At 36.4% G+C, this 21663-nt stretch overlaps 1 protein-coding gene across 8 annotated transcripts in view; it reads right to left on the reverse strand.

The window, feature by feature from the left end:
- Window positions 1–21663, reverse strand: part of Gria4 (glutamate ionotropic receptor AMPA type subunit 4) — a 373705-nt gene that overhangs the window by 232256 nt on the left and 119786 nt on the right. For all 8 annotated transcript variants that reach the window (XR_003837564.1, XM_021173095.2, XM_021173096.2 and 5 more), the window contains exon 4: window positions 9200–9439. Coding sequence is in view for 7 of the 8 variants with exons in the window: in XM_021173095.2 (XP_021028754.1) it covers window positions 9200–9439 (240 nt within the window). In the remaining variant the exon portion in view is untranslated. The remainder of the gene's footprint in view (window positions 1–9199; window positions 9440–21663) is intronic.

A 21663-nucleotide genomic window follows, 5' to 3' on the forward strand; every position in this document is an offset into this window, starting at 1 on the left:
TCTAAAGTTTGTGTTGCTATAATTGTCATCTTCTGAGAATATCTAGGCTCTGTACAGTTATATGGCACCACTGGTCATGTGCTTTTGAGTTTGATGAATGCTTTGGCTACTGCAATGTATAACCCAATGACTTCATTCTGATTATTGTATAGCTATGCTCTCTTGAAGAATAGGAAGGCTAACCCCACCTTCTTTCCTTGCTTTTAGACATAAAATATAGTTTTCAGTTTAAAATTATTAAGAGAACTGTTAAGATTAAAATAAAAATTTAAGTTATTTAGTTTTGTCCTTTGCTGTTTCCACCTTCAAATAGTGCCTACCTTTTCCCATCTACAGTAATATGAAAGGAACATGTACCCACCACAGCAGGGCACAGCTTACCCTCAATTTCTCTTCCTCACTCAATAACCATTTCAGCCATGTAAAAGTTTCTTTATGTACCATTTGGTTTTGTACAAATTAATGCATTTTTTGAGGGGTGGGAGGATTTGTAATATGAATTCATTTTACAAAGAGTGTTAGACTTAAAAGTCAGGTGGATTTTTATTTGGTTATTTTTTGTTTTTCTACTTATTTTAAACAGCGTCTTTCTTTGTACCTGAAGTTGACCTTGAATTTACTATGTAGGCAAGACTGGCCTCTAGCTCACATTTCTCCTGCCTCAGGCTTCTGAATAGAGGATTACAGTGTTCAGTACCATTCTTGGAAGCTGTATATTATATTACCAAATTTTCCTATGTAATTGAATAGATAATGGTTAATATAATGAAAACAATTTAAAATTCAAAATATGAAGTAAGTGAAACAGTTCAAATAAAATATATTTCATGGAAAAAAATCTAAATAGATGTTTAGACAATTCAGTATGATGTATGTAAAAGGAACAGCATTAGAATGCACTAGTGACAAATACTCATGTTAATTTTAGATTTTGTTTATTTTCTATTTCTAAAGTGGCCTTTCAAAATTGTTTAAGGTATTTTAAGAGACAAAGAGAACAGGTTTTTTTTTTTTCTAAGTGAGTCATAACTCAAATATTCCCTAAATAAAAGTTGACAGAAATATTCTGGTTAGGCACCAATGGAGTGAAGGAGACACACTGGACATTCACAGAGCACACCCCTTCCTATAGCACCATATTTTTAGTTAATGGCTCATTGATCCCTTTCAGGGTGAAGAAGAGTACAATAATATTTCACAGTGAATACTCCATGCATTGCTTTGGCATTGATTTTGGTGATGTGTGGCTATATCACTTGGTAAATATACCAATAATTTCAGTGAAATACACATGATAAAATTCTTTCATTTACCTTTCAAATTAAAAGCTCTGGTTTAACAACAGTGAAAATGTGTTTTTAAGTTCATGCTACAGTGTAGGATGATTGTTATGTTCTAATCAGATCCCATTAAAACAGAAAACAATTCTAGGACTTTGAAAAATAGTGAGAGCACATTTTTTAATGAGGTAATGATTGCTTTCTTTAAATACTAAAATCTAATTTGTTATCACGCCAAAGAGAAGACAACATTTTATTTTTTTGTGTGTTTTTTTTTGTTTGTTTTTTAATTTTTAATATTTTTATTACATATTTTCCTCAATTACATTTCCAATGCTATCCCAAAAGTCCCCCATAGGGCCCCCCACTTCCCTATCCACCCATTCCCATTCTTTTGGCCCTGGCATTCCCCTATATTGGGGCATATAAAGTTTGCAAGTCCAATGGGCCTCTCTTTCCANTGATGGCNNACTAGGNCATCTTTNNATACATATGCAGCTANAGACAAGAGCTCNNGGGTTCTGGTTAGTACATCATGTTGTTCCAACAATAGGGTTGCAGATCCCTTTAGCTCCTTGGGTACTTTCTCTAGNTTCTCCATTGGGAGCCCTGTGATACATCCAATAGCTGACTGTGAACATCCACTCCTGTGTTTGCTAGGCCCCGGCATCGGAGAAGACAAAATTAAAAAAAAAAAATTCTGGATGATTGCCATGGGTTCAATAGATTTGTCTTTAATTCTATTATGAAATAAAGCCTTTTTTCTCATTATAGACATCTAGGACATATCGAGAGGTGCTCAAATAAGACCTCAGTGACACAAAATACTCTGCAGCCCTAAGAAGAACTCAGTGAAGATCTTATACCATAACTAGGATGGCAGTCTTTGCTTCCGTTTCCCACAAAATCCATGCTTCACAGATTCTAGTCAAGGCTCCCCATCCATAAAACTCTATGAATTACTTTGTCTTCATGCTTGGGTCTGTGTCACCTGGAATGCCCTCTCTGTTCACTCACATGTTTATAAAATTTTGATTATTTCTGCTCCTTTTATATCTCTCACAAAGAGGATTAGTCTTGAACATGATTTTGTTCATGCCTTTTAATACATGCTGCCTTTGTATCTTCAGCTGAGCTTACACTAATGATTAGTGAGTGATCCATGCACTGACTGACATCTGACATTAGTGAGACTTGGCTGCTACAAAAGATTTGGTATTGCTCCTCGGATATTCCTTGAGCATTTTGTTTGCCATTCTGTAGATTGTTAGGACACAGTATGCAGTTGAGCCATGTTTGATCATTACATTAATAAAAACATTTGTGGCAGGAGCTGCAAAAGAAATTAGTACTATGTCTGATAGAGATGTTGCTAAGATGATGAACCAGAAGAATTCTAGAGGCACCTACCAGTTAGAGACAAATTACCCCCCAAATAAGCTGTTTTTCATACTGAACACCTTTTTTTTTAAGACTTTGACAAGCCTTAATTTATCGGACACCCGAGTGAACAACAAGTAATCAGGAATTGATGCAAAAGCAAGAGGAATTTTATTGTTCCAGCAAGCTGGGGTTGCCCTGCACAAAAAGGAGAGAAAGAATGACCACACACAGCCTGTTTGGCGAGTTTTTATACAGTTTTAAGAGCAGCAACCATTAGGCACAATGTGATTGGCAGAACAGAGTGACTTTTAAACTGGTAGGTCTTTAGTGAATGAGGTGGCAAGGACTTCCCTTGTCTGTAGGTGGCCAACAGTCAGTCCATTCTGTGCAATGTGTCTATGTGGTGCTCTGGGCCTCACGCACATGCAGGTGGCAGATGGTTGGTTCCCCTCACCCCCTGTGGTCTGAGGAATGTAATTGGTCTCTCTTCCTTCAGGAGGGGAGGGGTGACTAAGTGTTCCATGACCTTTCTCTTCCAGGAGAGCACGGGCCTGCTGGAATTTTCCAAAGGTCCTGAGGTGACCTCTTCACTTTCATTCATGAATAAGAATACTAAAAAATTTAATTGTTTGGGGATTTAACTCAAAATATGATAGGATCACTGTGCTGCTAATAATGGCAATAACAATAAAGGAATTATATCTCCAGTAATAGTATTCCCTTTACAAGCATTTTGTGTATAATTCATACTTAATTACACAGTAGGTAGGTTTATTTATTCCTTTTTTTTTTTTTCAGTACGGAAAACTAACTCAAAACTAGTGATATTTGAGCACATATTCAGGGTCAACTGTAGTAACTTGTTAAAGCTTGAATTTCAAATCAGGTACTTAACATTGTGGCCTTAGATCACATTTTACTGGCAATATCTTGGCTACAGGATTAAACATTTTTACTTGGGTATGCAAAAACTGTCAGGTGTTTTAAGGCTTCATCTAAAGTATGGGCCTGAAGGGAAGTAGGAGAAGGGGGGGGGGGAGGGAGGATAGCCCATATTTGACCAGAGTTCCTCCTTTGCTCTGGGCAGGCAGATGCGTGAGGGCTGCCAAATGCTTTCCACTGGTAGGCATCTAAGTCAGTGACCCCATTTGACTGGGGGTGGACAAGGGGCAGCTCCTGATACCAGGGGCCCTGGAGCGACATCTCGGCCCTGGAGTTATGGGAGAGAGGGCAGAGGGAAAGAGGTTCCCACACAGGCGAGAGTCATTAGTCTGGGCCTTGACTGGAGCACAGGATGGCCTTCTGAAGGGAGGTTAGAAGTGCTCATTAGAGGAAAGCCTATCCCATCATCCAAGTGCAGCGGTTCTTGATGAACAGAGACAGTCTATGGTTTTAGAGCTTTATTGTAGAAAGGCAGGGGGAAAGGTAGGAGAGAGAGAGAGAAAGAGAGAGAGAGAGAGAGAGAAGAAAGGCTAGAGTAAGAGGGAGAGAGCAAGAGGAAGAGAGAGTAAGAGAGGGAGAGGAGAGTAAGAGAATGAGAGGAGAGCATGAGGAGAGGATGAGTAGAGAGTAAGAGAGAACAAGGAACGAGAGTAAGAGGAGTGAACGAGGGGAGAGAGTGAGGTGGGGCCAAGCAGCCCCTCTTATGGTGGGCTGTCATCTTACTGTTACTAGGTAACTGGGGAGGAGTGTAGCCTAAAGGTCAGAAGCTTGGGACATTGTCTACTTGACTACTAGCCACACGCTTCTCTTGTGGGGGCTGTGGAGGTGGTAAATTTGACAGGAGCCTTGAGTCCAGGAAACATGAGTGAATGCCTACTGTCCCATGTTGGTGAATTATCATCACCGGGTCCCGGGGTTCCACACCTCAGCTCGACTGGAGACCAGCCTGTCTGTGAATAGCCCATTGCCCCACACTAAAGAATTTTTATTTCAAATCTAGGAACTATTTTTTTATTGCATAATAAAATTTTATTTTCTTTAGTTCTGTTGTATCATGGTGAATAATGTCTAAGGCACATTACTAAATGAAACTTTACATCTGACATAGGTTTGCCACTATATTTTTTGTGATCTTTAGTCAATGTTTACAGCCAGAGCTTCACAAGGAAAATCTTTCCCCCAGTTCTTTAATCCTCATTTAGAACCATGTATAATACCTTTTTTTATTTGTTTTGTTTTGAAAGATCTCTCAGGAAATCACAAGACATTTGGAGACTCATTGCTTTAGAAGATCATGGGTCATTCATAATATAATATATAGAACTGATAACAAAGCCTAAGTGGTCTGCCCTTTACAGACAAAAATATGCTAAACCTTTACATCTACAGTCTAAATCTAACATGCTCTATATCTTCCAAGCCAGACATATTTGAATAATTCAATTCTGAAGTAAAATCAGAGCTTTAGCGAATGAAAAAGTCTTCACACAAATTTAATACCTCAAAAAAAAAATAGCTCTAAAATAATTAGCATTGTAAAACCCTGGCTCTGAATTCCCGTGCACTCACTTTGCATTTGCTTGTTGTAATTTTGAATATCCAGGGGATGTGGCAACATTCAACTTTCCAGTGAAGAACTTTAAAGGCCTTAGCCAGATCTGTCTGTTGTTATTTCCTACTAGTAACTGGATACTGAAGGCCCAAAAGAAATTGGCAAAGAACAGCCACCCAGGAGAGCTTTCAGTAAATGTTTATCTAACAACTTTTAAGACACTGTAGTGGTGTGGATAAGAATGGTTCATATAGGTATGGCCCTGTTGAAATAGGTGTGATCTTGTGGAAGGAAGTGTGCTCTTGGAGTGGGCTTTGAGGTTTCAGAAGTACACGCCAGACTACTATTTCTCTCTCCCTTTGGCTGCCTGTGAATCACTATGTAAATGCCAGCTACTTCTTCAGAGTCATATATACCACCATCTTCCCAGACATGATGGTAATAGACTAAGGTACTGAAAGTATAAGCACGCCTCTGATTAAATACACTCTTTTATGAGAGTTGCCTTAACCATGATGCCTTTTCATAGCAATGAGAGAGTAACTAAGAAACATGCCAACTACACTGACAGCAGAGCCATTCGTAGAGATTGTTATATAACTGTTCTTGTTTCTCCATTTAGGCTATACTAAGCCAACAAATGTCTGAACCAAAAATTCACTAAAGGCACCTATTCATCAGGACTTTCTGTCCACTGACAGTTTATTTTGCTATTCTGCTTTCTTCTTTCTGTCTCCACCCTTGCTGTAGTTTAGTCTTTGCTCAATAATCTTCTTTCATAGTACTTGCTAGATTATGTCACTTATTCCGGTTAGCTTTCAGGATCTACCATCAAATCACCTCTTTTTTTTTGTTTTGTTTTGTTTTTTCAAGACAGGGTTTCTCTGTGTAGCCTTGGCTGTCCTGGAACTCACTTTTGTAGACCAGGCTGGCCTTGAACTCAGAGATCCACCTGCCTCTGCCTCCCAGGTGCTGGAATTAAAGGCATGTGCCACCATGCCCAGCCCACCTCAATTTTTTAGAGCTGCACTATTTTTCTAATTTTATTATTTGATAATTAAATACAAGAATACAATGTGTTCTGATTATTCCCTGCTCAAATTCTTTATTGCCCTTTTATATCTGTTAGCATTTCTTACCTGCTCCTATCCTTTTCAAAGCTTATGATGTTGAGTTTGCTTGCTGACATCTTTGGTTGATGCAGGTGTATCTTTGTGATTATGTATTTGGAAGCATCCATTAGAACCTGGTGGGGTTATCAGTAGCTACAGAACTCAAGGCAATGATTTAGTCACTTCCTGAATCCATCAGTAGTTAACAGTTTTTCAGTGGGAGTCAGGCTCTCTCTACTCTCTATGTCTGACTCATGATGTACCTATTCTTGGCAGATACAGTGCAGCAGGCATCCATAGATGAGATGAGTTCAAGATTGTAAAAGCATATCTTGCCCAGAAGATGACATTTCATGGTCCTACTAGTTCTTACATTCTTTCTTTACCTCTTTCTTAATGCACTACCTCAGTCTTTTTTGTTGTTGTTGTTGTTTGTTTGTTTGTTTGTTTTTTGTCTTTTTGTTTTTCGAGACAGGATTTCTCTGTGTAGCCCTGGCTGTCCTGGAGCTCACTTTGTAGACCAGGCTGGCCTCGAACTCAGAATCCACCTGCCTCTGCCTCCCAAGTGCTGGGATTAAAGGCGTGTGCCACCACTGCTGGGCTAATACCTCAGTCTTAATTTGAAACAGTAGAGTGTTTCTCCATAATAGGGAAGCTCACTGATGTGGCTTCAGCCTATTTATTCTCAACCCACTGTTTCCTTTTCTTAATGCAAGATGATTATTAACCTGTGAGTTAAGAGGGATATGAAGAAATTCTGCTATGGAAAGAACAAGGCATTTTGCCCATTTCTGCCTGCTGTTCCTAGCTCTCTGTCACTGTTCATATACTCCCATCTTCCTTGGCTGCTTCACTGTCCTTGTTCAAACAGGAAGGTAAAGTTATACTTAAGGTTAGCTTCCTCCCATTGGAATGGTTTATTCTCAGTTTTAGCAACTGGAGGAAGGTTCCTGTTTAATGATTCAATCGAGCCATAGATGTAGTTAATGTTTATAAATAAATGTGTTTGAATTACTTATAAAAATACATTTGAAACCCCAACAAGTTCATTATAATACAGATAATTACTTGAGTGTTTTCATGGGAGATTCACCAAAACAAAAGCCTACCAAGAAATTTTTGAGTTTGGTTTATGTGTTTGGAGAAAAGTTTTCTTTTCCTGATTTGGACATCCTTCAAGGAAGCATTAAGATTCATTATCCATCCTTACTTATATCACACTTGGATAGACTCTAACAGATTCTTAACATTTGATTTTACTTGTCAATTATCTTAGTTTTATCATCATCCCTAATTTTATCTATAAAATAGTGTTCAGGAGTCAAGCAGCACAGTCATGAAAGAAATAAAAATGTTAACAAGTATAGTAATTACAAACTAGATATGAAGAAGACAAAGAAGAGAATGGTACCTTTATGTGTTACAGACGTTAACAATTCCTTGCTGGATTGGACCAGGGTTGCCTCACAGGGAATGACTAACTTTGACTATCTAGTCCTATCTGAAATGGGGTTGTAAAGAACCATCTGATATCAGAGTGTTACTAAATGTAACAATTAGTGACTAAAGGTTAAGAAGATTAAGAATAGGATGGTACCTATGATACATAGTGTACATTCTGAAAATTTTACCTTTCAGAACACTTTCCTATACCCTTTCAACTCTCTCTGGAAGAAGTTTCAAAGATACTGCTATCAATTTTTTCACTTTGATATGTGTTGATACTAGTACATTGATTTCCTTAATGTTAATTGCTATGTCATCCTTTTATATTATTTTTAAATTGGCATCTAATGGTTTTTATGCATTTTTAAAAGTAAAAACATATATGCAGTAAAAGTCCCTAAAGTAGACAGAGATACAACCATTATCTACAAAAATGCTTCTGTCCATCTCATCATTACCTGTTGTGCAGACTTTTTTTTTTGAGATAGCACACATATATAAAATACCATCCACAAGCATTTGCTAGATTTCTGAAAATATGTTATGTGGTGAGCAGAAAACCTTTCTGCAAATATACTAACCAGAAATGTAAAAGAGCAAAGAAGGCATGCCAAAACAACTCAAAAATTTTCCCTTTTATGCTTTGCCAAACATCTCTCTCCCTGGAACAATTATGTGTGTTACAATATGTAAGACATAAAGTGCTCTTGAATTCTATGATTTGGTCTTGCTAATTAATCAAGCAGAGTGAGGCAGTCACCAGAACCCTGATGTTCAGCATGATACGTATGCATTCAAAGATGGTTGGTCAGAGGCACAGAGAGATAACTTAGAGCTTGTGGGTGCTATCTGAGGCAGGCTGCTATCTCACAGTTATTGAACTTCAGCTTTGAAATCTTAAACATCTTTTAGATACACAGATATAGTCAACACCCCACTGATATCTGCTGGAGAGTTAATGATAGAGTCATTTACTTGATATGTTTGCACTTAATTTGATAGACCAGAAATCAAAGAGTGATCTTGGATAATTGCCACTGGTAGAGAAAAAAGGACTTAGTGCTTGTTTTTCTCAATGCTCCAATTTTAACAAACTTGCAGAGTCAATTGGCTTAGAAATAAGAAGCTACTGGTTTGATTTTGTGTTGCTTTGTTTTGATGCTGGGACTCACTGTATATATCCAGCTAGCCTGGAACTTGTTACTTAGACCAGACTAGCATAGAGCTCATGGAGATCTGTCTGCCTCTACCTTTCCCTTAAAAGTGCTGGGATCAAAGGAGAAAGTCACCATGCCAGGCTAGAAGCATTGTGAATTAGAAATTACTTCTGGGAATTGAAATGAAAACATTGATAATGTCCCCAAACTATTCTCTGGTTTAAGCAGCATTAAGAATCAAAATGTTTGTGCAAAGTCACATAAATGATACAAAGGCATGGCAGACTGACAGCTAGAAATCTCCTAAAGTAGAAAATTAAGACTTACCCCTGTCTGTATCATACAGGAAGACAAAACAATTCCATTCATAGTGATCCAGGAGGCTCAGGAGTGCACCTCTCAATGAAGGTCTTAGCTGAAGCACGAACTGGCTCTCTCCTTCAGTGGGGAAGCTTGGTGTGATGAGAGAGATGTGCAGAGCACTGCAGAAGGAGGTCAAGGTATGCACTGACCTCTTGTCATAGAGTCCAAAAATGGCAAACACCCCTCTAGAATACTGGGAACAGACTGCAGGAAAAAGAGACAGAGAAGCCAATCACCAATTCTTACTCCATTCTGAAACTGCACACTTTAAGTCTACAGTCTATGAAAGTTAAAAAAATGATTAAATGTTAGTAATATATAATAAAAAACATAGAAAATGTGTGCATTTATTGAACAGTAAGCTCTAAGTTCTTGAGTTTGTGCTGACAGTCAAGCTTCAATTAAAGCCCTGCATTAAGAAGCCAATTCAAGTTAAAGAGAAAATTGACTAAAGAAAGTAATATACAGCCCTGTAAAACATCTCAAATCCAATGCTACAGGTTTTTAAGAATGACAGATATAATATTTTCTCTGTATTTGTTCTTGCCTGAAAACAGTAATAATATACTTTGACATTTTTAGTAGGAATCCAAGACAGTTGCCTGCTTCCTGTGCTATTTGTTTGCCTCATTTAATTTTGGACTACATTTGATAAACAAACTGCTAACTTTTTCTTTCCAACTTTGCTTTGTAGGAATTTCATGTTTCATCACAACCTTGAAGTCTGCTTGAATTGTGTTTGAAGATAGAATTTGGGTTTGAGAGTAAAACAAGTTCTAGGCCATAGCTGAGTGAACCAGGAGTAAGAGTGTCACTCTTAACCTAAAACAATTGCCCCAACCCCTGAAAAGGCCTTCCTGGAGAAAGAGGACATCCTCATCACCATCACAGTTCTTCAAGGATAAGAAGGCACTGCCATCAAGTGTGAGAGACTATATTCTCTTAGAAGAATGTTTTTGCTTACTACAGCATGGCTAGCTTATGGAACATATTTAGGTGACTGTTTTGCATCTACACTTTAAAAGACACAGAACTACGGTCAGTGGATGACTTAAATCTGCTCCTTTGTGTGTGTGTGTATGTGTGTGTGTGTTTGTGTTTGCCTATTGGCAGCTGCTCTGTGTTTATGTCTTTAGACAGTAAAGCAACACTGCATTGTAAATTCTTATATTTTTAATAGTCTTTCTTTTACTTGGTTTATATAGCATAGCAAGGCAGAGTAATTTTTAGCACTAGAATATATTTACATTTTGGGGTTCTTAGTCAATATTTTTAATTGCTAAATTCATTAAGAAATTCAAGAATAATGGCTAACCTACAGATATTCATACACTTTTAGTTCACTAAGAAATGAAGAATTAGAAATATTTATGTTCATCTTGTGTATATGAATATTTTCCTGCATTTATGCATGTACTATGTGTGTGTCTGGTTCTCACAAGGGCCAGAAGAGGTATTCAGATCCCCTAACTACAGCTTTTGATGCTATGTGGGTGCTGTGAGCTGAACTTGTGTCCTCTGCAAGAGCAGCAGATACTCTGAACTGAGTTACCATTCTAGCCTCTGGAAGTAAAGAAATTTTTATTAAAATGTTAAAAATTTCTGGAAATGTTTATTAACAAATTTGTAAGGTTTATTTATTTTATGTATGTGAGTACACTGTAGCTGTCTTTAGACACACCAGAAAAGGGCATCAGATCTCACATTACAGATAGTTGTGAGTCACCCTGTGGTTGCTGGGAATTGAACTCAGGACCTCTGGAAGAGCAGATGGTGCTCTTAATCACTAAGCCATCTCTCCAGCTCCACTAACAAATTTGTATTGTACAATTTTTGAGATTTCAGAACATGTAGTATAAATTAAGTAAACCTGACTAAGATGTAGAGACGTTTCTTTTATTTCTCTTTTAGCTCCTAAAATTGGAAATCAAGTATAAATGGAGTGTAAAATTAGCAGAAAATATATGATTTGATAAACTTTACATAGCACAATGCGGTATTTTTTTTTAAAACAATAGGTTTAATACAGGACCAAAGACTATATTTAGTTGAAAAGTACAAGATATAATTGACATGGAGATATAAGGGGAAAATTCAAGACCTTGTAAGTAAGCTCAAATCCTAACATTGTCACTGCTTAGCCTGACTATTTTGGACATGTTATTTTGTCTCATTGATATAAAGAATAAAATCTAAAATGCAAAAATTCAACAAAGTATATAAACCTACTATTCTATCAAATACATGAAGCAAAACCCAACATATTTTAAGACATCAGGTTCTATGCATGACTATAATTTAAATATGTTTATATTATATTACAAAATAAGAGTTCTAGAAAATAAAATACATCAGTTGATCTTAAGCCAATACACACCATGTTCAGATATTATACAGTAGATAGCATTTTAATAGCTACTATAGCAGTTTGTAAAGAAATCGGTAAGGAATATCATGTATCTATAACTCTGTACTCTGTCAGGAACTACAGAGCATTCCTGGAACACACTGGCAGTTCTCAAAGGCATCCTCTGACAGAGTGACTAGTTGTAATTCTCTTGCAACTTATATAGCTGTCAGAAAGAAAGCTATATAAGTTTTGAATTTCCTTGCAATTCAATTTCTATAACTTCAGTGATCTAGTAACACATGTTATAGATCATGTGTTAACTTTATAGATATTCTTCCAACACTTTGGCTTAATTTATGTGAATGGTTCAGCCAGAGCATATTTCATTTCCAGATGTGTTTTGGATTTTATACAGATTTGAGGCTGACGTTCAGCCTTTCCTTAATTAAAGGAGTAACTCAATTCACGTTTTTTGTTTGTTTAATTTTGCTTTTGTATTTTGGGCAGATTTTAACCCAGGTTAAGCATTTACTCTACAGCTGAACTTCATTCCCAGCCCATGGTTCAAATAACTTAAATTTTACTCCAGTAAAAATAAATGTTTATATTGTGTCCTAATTTACATAATTTATGATACAAGTTATCTTGTTAGTGATTAGCTTTAGAATTCAAGTCTTCAGCTTCAGCTTCCATTTTGCTACTAAACCTACATTCAGGCTTTAGAAATTATTCAGGAAAAAAATAGGATCAGTGTTTTCCCCACAGAATTTCTTGAGGAAATCCAAGAGTTCTCCAGAGGGACCCTTGCTGCATCAAAACAATTGGTGAAGCTATCATGGGTATACAATGCTAGAGCCCTTCTTCCACTGCCCCCCCCCCTCTCTCTCTCTCACACACACACACACACACACACACACACACACACACACACACACATTAAGGAGCACTCCTGCCTTCATCCATGCAAAATATCAACACTCTTTGTAAAAAGTGTTAGGCAGTAAACAAAAGGTTAAGCATTATGCACAAAACCCCCTCAACTGCTAATTCCGTCCACATATTTTCAATGTAAACCTTTTGACTTCCCAGTGCTCTGGCACTCATCATATCATTTAGCATATTTCAGTTTATTTTACTAGGCCTCAATAAATTTAATAACTTCTTCATGCTAATCATAACATGTGCCTCCATTCATTTGCATTATGATACTCTGATTTTTTTCATAGCTAACTGCCATTATGCTTCTATTACTCTTACTTTAAAGCATTCTAAATACACACCAATTAACAGTGCTTCTGGATATGTATCAGCATACATTTGCAAATTTCTGTTTATAGTGTTAGTGTTTTGAAAATTATCCCCATGTTTTATTCTAGAGCCCTGGCTTGGCAGGTGAAAGTCATTGTGTCTTCAATATCTAACAATTGGCTGTTCAGTGTTATTACCCTCATGTGAAACCCTGAACAATACAATGTTTAGTCCAATAGATTCAAATTTAATAGCCTAGTCATTTCCATATTTATTATAAATTTCATTACTGAAACACTAAATCACAATTTTCTTGGTTATCTCCCATATGCATTTACTTTTTGCTTAGAATCCAAATAAGTATCCAAAGAGTAGATATAAGAGCATATAAGTGCAGCATAATTTAATAGAGTAAACTAAGCTTAATAAAAATATGTTCTCAATATGAAAAAAGAAAACAGAATTTAGTTTTTATATAAAATAACAAACAATAAATAATGTGTAATCAGTGAGAGAGCTGATGGTATCATGATGACAGACATTTTGAGATGCAAACACTAATTAAAACGAGGTTTTGAAGGAAATAATGCAATCATAAGTTTCAGTCCATATTCTATATTTTGCTTCACTAATGAGATAACATGTATTATGTAAATTAGCTAATAATATAAACACATGGTGATAATCCATCCATTCCCTTTAGAGCTGATGGTATGTTTAAAAAGATTTTTAATGTATATTTGAAGGAAAGAACAGCCAGATGCATCTGGAAGAGTCCAGAGCAGCAAGAGATAAAGTAGTAGACTGAACATGCCAGCTACTAGACTTGGCCTTGGGAAAAGAAGGAGCAGAATGGAGATATAGAGAGAAGTCAGCAGAGAGCAAGAAACAAAGAGAGTGTGGACAAAAGACAGGGCATAACAGAGGATCAAAAGTGAACATAGCCAAAGCAATGGGGTTATAAGAAAAAAATGAGTAGCCTGTGAGCTAGGGAAGTTTAGCATAGCAGGAGGTGGGAAGAGTGGAGAAGAGCTAGCCAGGACTTTGGAATGTCTTCTAAGTCTTCTAAGTACTTGTGATACTGAAGAAGCTTGAAGGTCAGCTAGATTTTAGTTATACCAATATGCACAGCAGGCATCCATTTGTCCCTTTTACCACTGATAAAGGAAATGCTTTGTTTTAGTTGGGCGGGGGACGGGGGGAGGACCAGCTGCACAAGTAACTACACAATGCTGGCTTTTGTCTAAGCATCAGAATTTGTGGAAATGAAGTTTCTTTTGGACCTGACACTTACTAAAGCAATATTCCATGTGCACATGCCCATCCCCTGCCTGAAAAATGCACCATCTACTTCAAATCCATCACATTGTCTGGAGATCGATGTGCCTTTTGCTTTCACAGTTTCCTTGACACAGTGAAGTACCTCAGATTGCTTGTCACACCAATTCCTTTTACAATACCTTACCAACCTGAACGTTTAGAACTGTAGTCTTTCTTCTGATCAACCAGAAATCCTGGGTTATATGAAAAATCTGGGGAGAAAAGAACCAAACTCCCTTCCCTCAGCCATAGCTAAGTTTCAAATCCTACATCAGCAGAAATAATGTTACAAACTATTAAGCAATAGTGATCAATTATTAAGAACTATTATTTAACTTCACTACACAAATATCTATAATACAGAGATTATATCTTCCATGAAATATACAAGTATAAGCAAAGAAAATCATTGAAACTGTTATAATTCATTAAGATTGGGATCATTGTATAATAACAAGTGAGAAGAAAAGTCTATGTATATATGTATTATTATTTAAAGAGACCTCAGAAGTCTTGAATTTAATAGGATGTCACAGCTACTATTGGCTCCCAGTAGAAATAAACGGTAAGACCTTCTTGTCAAATACCCTACATGTACTAGTTGTAGAACATGGAAAAATGAAGCTGGGGGTAAACTGGAAGGTTTTCCGTGCTGATCATCTGTAGGTCTGCATGTGTCAAGTGTTTGAACTAAGGCATGCAGCACTAGTAACTGATGTTCTCCCTTTCCAGTGTAATAGTTATACATGTGTTTAGTCAATTTAAACTCTTTGTAGCCTATTTCACAGATTTCTATCAATGGGAGTCCTTGGCAATTTGAGACTACCTTATATGTAGTTTAAGTCATTGCTTCAATTTTAGTAGATCTCTATCTGTGATAATTTAATAGAAGCCCCCCAGGCAGAAAAAAAATAATGCCCTGTAGTAAATTTTTGGTTTCTTTCAATTTTTTTTTTTTTTGTGCTTTGTGCGGTATATATGTGGTGAGTTTATGAATCTTTGCTCAGGGATTTTTAGAAAAATAAACAGGGCGTAATTTAACAGAAAACTCATACAAAAGTGGAATAATATACTAAAATTTTCAGTGCAAACTATTTCTTGTTTTTCCCATGTAGACCTCAAAACAAGCAAAAAGCTGTTAAGTTTTTAAGCTGTTAAGAAGCCAATAATAAAGGCTTTTTTGCTCTGCATTCTCTTGTCATTGGCAACGCAACCTTTAAAAATTCTTTTATATTCTTATGTTCATCTCAGCCCCTTGTCCAGTGTATCATGTATGTATTTACTAAGTCTCCTCTATGAAGCTGCAATTCCTGTTTCTCTTTCTTCTTTACCTTGTTCTCTGTTCCTAGGATAAGTTAATTTTAAGGGTAAGTTACCATGCTATCAAAATATTTCTCTAATTAAAAAATAGATTTATTTAATTTTGTATGTATTAGTATTTCACAGTTATGTGTTTCTTGCCTGATTTTGCATTCTGAGCAATGCATTTTCTGAAATAGGAAGTGAATGAATAAACCACCATGTTATCAAAAAGAATATAATTTTCTATGTCATACTTCAGCATTCTCCTAGACAGTTTATTATTTCATCAGTGTTATATTTAAATCAAGGTAACTTTAGTACTTGCTGACTTTCTTAATACTATTATGATTAGATGTTACATGTGCCAAACATCTCATAAATATTTAGAAACAGTTAACTTTCTCTTCAACAGTGATGTACAATCAAGGAAAAAGTACTGCGCATTAATATCAAAGATGTGGTATTATAATACCCCACATGTATTCATAAAGGGTTATATTTATCCCACAAGAAAAAGCATGTGTTAAATAAATCATTTATGGGGAAGAGACTAGTAACCTGCCTAAAGAGAAGCAAGTAAGCTAATAACAGAGACTAGAGTATGTTTATAATCCTAAGACTATGAGAGTGAGGGACTCTGCACATGAGCTTGATTTGGTCCTGTCTAGCTGATTCTAGACTAGAATCTAGGCCTTTGTATAGGATGAACCCCTGACATCTTCTTCAATGCTATGGTTATGACAGATCACCTCATATTAATGTCATTTACCTATACTAAACGTCTCTATGTCAAAAAGAACAGTTTTTACAAAGACTTAAAATTGATCACATTGGTTAGGCTCTGCTGACCAATACTGATGCATATTGACTGAGCATTGGGACCCCCAATGGAGGAGTTAGGGGAAGAACTGAAGGAGCTGAAGGGGTTTGCAACACCATAGAAAAAATAACAATATTAACCAAACAGACCCCACCTCCCTCAGAGCTCCCAGGGACTAAACCGCCAATCAAAGAGTACACATGAAGGGACTCATGGCTTCAGCCGCATCTATAGCAGAGAATTGCCTTATATGGCATCAGTGGGAAGGGAGGTCCTTTTTCCTGTGGAGGTTCAATGCCCCAGTGTGGGAGAATGCTAGGCCAGTGAGGTTAAGAATGGGTGCATGAGAGAGCATCTTTATAGAAGCAGGGGGGGGGGGGGGGGGGTGGAATAGGAGTTTGTGGAGGGGAAACTGGAAAGGGGAATAACATTTGAGATGTAAATAAATAAAATACTTTGAGATGGGTGGGTGGCCCCATCTCTTGACTGGGGACCATGCCTGTCCACTGGAGGTGGTCTCTATAGGTTCTATCACCCCTTCCTGCACATTTTGGAAAAAGTCCTATCACAAAGTTGAGACAAGGACAAAAATTGGAGCAGAGACTGAAGGAAGGACCATCCGGGGACTGCTCACCTGGGGATCCATCCTGTCTATAGACACCAAACCCCGCAACACTGTTGCTGTTGCTTAGAGATACTTACTGACAGGAACCTGGTATGGATGTTCTTGGAAGGTTCTGCCAGTATTTGACCAACTCAGATGTGAATGTTTAGAGCCAACCATCAGACTGAGATCAGGGACACCAGTGGGGAATCTGATTGAAGGATTGGAGGAGCAATCCCATAAGAAGAACAAAGTCAACCCAGTGCTCCCTGGGACTAATCCACCAACCAAGGAGTGTAAAGGGAGGGATCCATGGCTCTAGAGAGCAGTAGCAGAGGAAGGCCTTGTCTAACATCAATGGGAGGGGAGGCCTTTTGTTCTGTGGAGGTTTGAGGACCCAGTCAGTATAGGGCATGTTGGAGAGGTGGGGTGGGAGTGGGTAGTAGTTGGGGGAGCACCCTCATAGAGGCAAAAGTGAGGGGGGAAAAGCAGATGTGGGATGGAGGTTTTGTGGAGGGGTAACTAGGAAGGGGGATATCATTTTAGATGTAAAAGAATGCATTAATAAATTTAAAAAAAGAAAAATAATTTAAAAAAGAAAAAAATCATAGCATTATGGGGTGCTGTAAATGTCCTGTCCCTTCCCTGGTATGAAGTCCTTGCTGGCAACACAGTAGATGCCTTATGCTAAAGGATAAATTTTTAAATTTATCCTTTAAATTGGTGGTCATAACAATGTGGATAGAAATCCAAAAGGTGAATCTACTCTTTCACTTTGATGGTTTTGTGAACTTACTATTTATTATCACCTTTGAAATTCTGATGCAATGAACAGAATGATTTGGGATAAGTAGGAAAAAGGTAAAAATTAGCAATGTTTAGAATCTAATTTTAAATATGTATAGAAGAGAGATAAATATGTATAGAAGGAGGGGGATATGGCCAAGTATAATAATATACATATACATAAAATTGCATAGGAACATCAATAATTCTGTGTGTTAATAAGAATAGATTCAAATTTTAACATAAATTTAAAGCTAGAGGATAAATTTATAATTTCTATTATAAAGATATTTGTATGTTACCAAGGGCCATTGTGTATATTTCTACATTGATAATTATTATTATAACTATTAATGCTATTAGTATTAACAAATTGTAGGAAAAAAGCTTTAGTTACTACTTTTTTAAAAAAGAAGTTGGTTTATAAAAAGTAGCTAGCATTTTAAATTATATTTTCCCTTCTTCCTATCCAGTTCATAAAGGTCCTTGTACAAAAAATATTAAAAAACTGTTTTCTACCATTAAAAGGCTTAATTACTTATTCTTTTAAAAAAATTTGTATCTATAGCAACATAAGCATGATTGGAGCCGATAGCTAGAAAGTATGGCAAAATGAAGGAATGACTAAAATCTTGAGGAACTCCTGCCAAGCTGATTCAGAATTAACAGTGCAGCACATGGCATGTCTCTCATAGGATCTGAGCAACAGTAAGAGAGGGAAGTTTAGAAGACAAAGCTTGTGGGAGTCTTTGAATGTGAACAACCAATGTTTTCATTTCTCAACATAGAGATGATAACTTAGTTGTAGGAAACATTCATAAAGTAGTGAGAAGAATATCAGTTTTTCTTCCTGTGGTGGAATGAATGTATTGCCAGAGAATGAATTGTATTCAACGTATTGTAAGTCGCTTTGGCTCCAGACACATTTTTCAAATAGATCAAATGCTTATTTACTGCATGGATTATTTCCATTACTGTGAAATTTTTTTTGAATAAAATCCAGTCAGTATAGTATTTACACTAAGAAGTGAATCACAGACTAGAGAACGAGACTGATATGTGATCTCATGCCCTAAGACATGAAGATAACTACAGAAATAGACCAAAAAAAAAATGAAATATAGAAGGGAAGTGTTAGCCACAGGATGGGCTTGATATGTCTAAAGACAGAGACCCCAACAAGTTGGATAGTATATCAGACAAAGAAAATTAATACAATGGTAATCTGGAGAAAATGTAATTGGCATAGAGTGTAGATATTGTGTTTCTGGGAGTTAGATAGAATTCAGTGGATTATTGGTAGGGTGAAATGAATAAGGTGGACAACAAGAGGAATGGTCACACCATGATTATTTTGAGTGAATGAATGGACAGCAGTTACATGACCTTGATAGATAGCTTTTTTTTTTAACATTATAGGAGAAGTATAGCTTTATAAAGAAAACCATGGGTTCCTTTGTGGACATGTGGAGATTAAAGTGTCAAGTTTCAAGCAGGTGACTGCACATAAGAATGTGAAGCAAGGAAGAGTAACAAATGAGAAAGAGCAGATTTAATGCTCAGTGTTGGGAGGAAGTGATTATGAAGGATAGTATGAGATTCACAAAGAATGTTCGAAGATATTCATTATTAACACTAGGATTGTGGGAAGAAATCATTTAAAAATGAAAGCAAAACATGAAACTTGGAAGAAATTAAAGGAGGGAATTTCAGGGAGTGGAAGGTCACCAGTTTAAATGCTATAAATAAACTCTGCAGAGTCATATCTGAGGGTTTCACTTTAGAGGTCCATGAGTTGTTTTTGCAGCTTTATAAAGTTATTGTTGCTGTTACATTTTTGTTTTTTGTTTTGTTGTGTTTTTATTGATTCCATTACTTGAATTTTATTCTCTTATTTATCACCATAAAAGGATAATTAGTCAGTCACCCACCCCCAAGCCCTTGCTTGTAGCCTAAAGCAACCACTTATCTGTCTACGTTTTTTAAAAGACCACAAGCATATGCTGGATAATCCAGGTGACTGGCTTGAAATGGTGATATTATGCAGGAGATCAGTGCCTACATTCCATTTCTACTGACATCACATTTAAAACTGTTCTATAGAGTTTAGAAGTATTACTCAAACATTTGCCCATGAAGGACAAATTATATCTTGGTTTGAAAAATGGAGATATGGTATGGGCATCTGGTATACAAACACATACATGCACACACCCATATCACATACATCCACACACATACACAAATACACAAAACTGAAATTCTAGCACTAGTGAAGCTAAGGGAGGAACATTACAAATTTGAGACTAGCCTGAATTACAAAGTAAGATACCCCTTTCTCATTAAAAAGAGCCATTAGAAAGAAAATTTCTAGCATGTGAAGAAAATAAATAAGAGTAGGCAACGGGGAAGAAACATATCCCAGACCACTAATATACATGTATGAAACTATTAAAGAATTAATGAAATAAACTCCTAAAGAAGAAAATGTTTCCTAACAAAAGCATCTATTCAGTTTGCAAGTATGCAAGCCTCATGTAAACCTTTCATGTACAGAATAAAAAAAAAAAAACAATGAAATGAAAGAAAGAATCATAAATGAACATGGAAAGGTAATAAGCTTTGAAAGCAGGACACAGCAGTCATATAGAAACTAAGGCTTTTTGCCAGCCACAGCATTAGGAACTTGAGCAAAGGGAATACATGTGAGAGGTTGGTATACCTGAGTTCAATATTACTCTCTTCCTTTGGATCCCCCATACACTGTCCTGGGTTCCTTCTAATTACACAGCACTGGCTTCAGTTTTCATTGCTTTCATGTCCTTATCTATTCAGTTTTTAACACAAAAACAGCATGCCATCATATACTCTTATTCTTTAAATAACTTCATTTTTTTTCTTTTAACCCAACTCAAGGTTTTGAAAGTTAATAAACAACAATTTGTTCTTTTCTTCCTTCTGAAAGTCACATTTAAATATCAGTAGTTTACTTTTTGGTTATCTGTATGGGACCAAATCCCAAGGTCGGTGGATGGGCACATAGAATTATTCATGTATTAGGCCAATTCTCTCCTTTACTCCATTCCAATAAAAAGAAGAAAGCTGCCAAAATATTCTCAGTTCTTAGATTTGTTTTCTCTTTCATCGTGAAGATCATGTGCCAACCTTCTCAGGTTTGCATTCAAATATATAAAATATATCTTTTTTCCATTCTCTCCTCTATAAAAATGTTGCCATCTTCCAGTCCAGTTGAATATGAGACTCTCCTAGAGCAAGCTTCCTATTCTTCCTCCTCGGTTACTGTCTGTAGAACAAAGAGTATAAGTAAGATTGCATTTCATGCCTACTTAAAGTGCTTATACTTTCCCCTGAATTTGCAGTAGTATTGGCAAGACATGGGGGATATAGTCTTCTCTTTCTGTAATTTACTGTTTCTCATCTCAATTGTAGTGCCCTTTATTTCTCAAGGCAAAACTATTCTCTATTATTTTTATTTTTCATCTGATTTATATTCAATTTTCATTTGTTTTCCCTTTTTGGCATTATGATTTAATTTTGACATTTATGCTTTAACTTCCTCCAAACCATCCCATATACCCCTGTCACATTCTTTCAAATTCATGGCCTCTCTTTTTTACAATTGTATTGTATGCATATTGCAATAACAATATATATTGTTAACTATCTAACTATATCAAGCTATATAACTATGCAACTAAATAACTATATAACTGTATAATTATACAACTAACTATATAACAATAACTATATATATATATAAATATATAAGATATCATTTGTGTGTATTTATACTTTAAGCAGGGAAACTTTATACTGTCACTTTCATAGTCATTCTTTCATTAGTTGGGTTTTGATGATGTTTTCAGTATATTGACTGGTATGCTGCAGAATCCTAGCTAGGAAATGAAGTTCCCTCCTAACTCTTTTGGTAATCTCCTGCTCCTGGATGGCTCTAGTTATTTCTGTTCACTCTGTAT

The sequence above is a fragment of the Mus caroli genome, chromosome 9, assembly GCF_900094665.2.
Source record: "Mus caroli chromosome 9, CAROLI_EIJ_v1.1, whole genome shotgun sequence".
Lineage (NCBI taxonomy): Eukaryota > Metazoa > Chordata > Mammalia > Rodentia > Muridae > Mus > Mus caroli.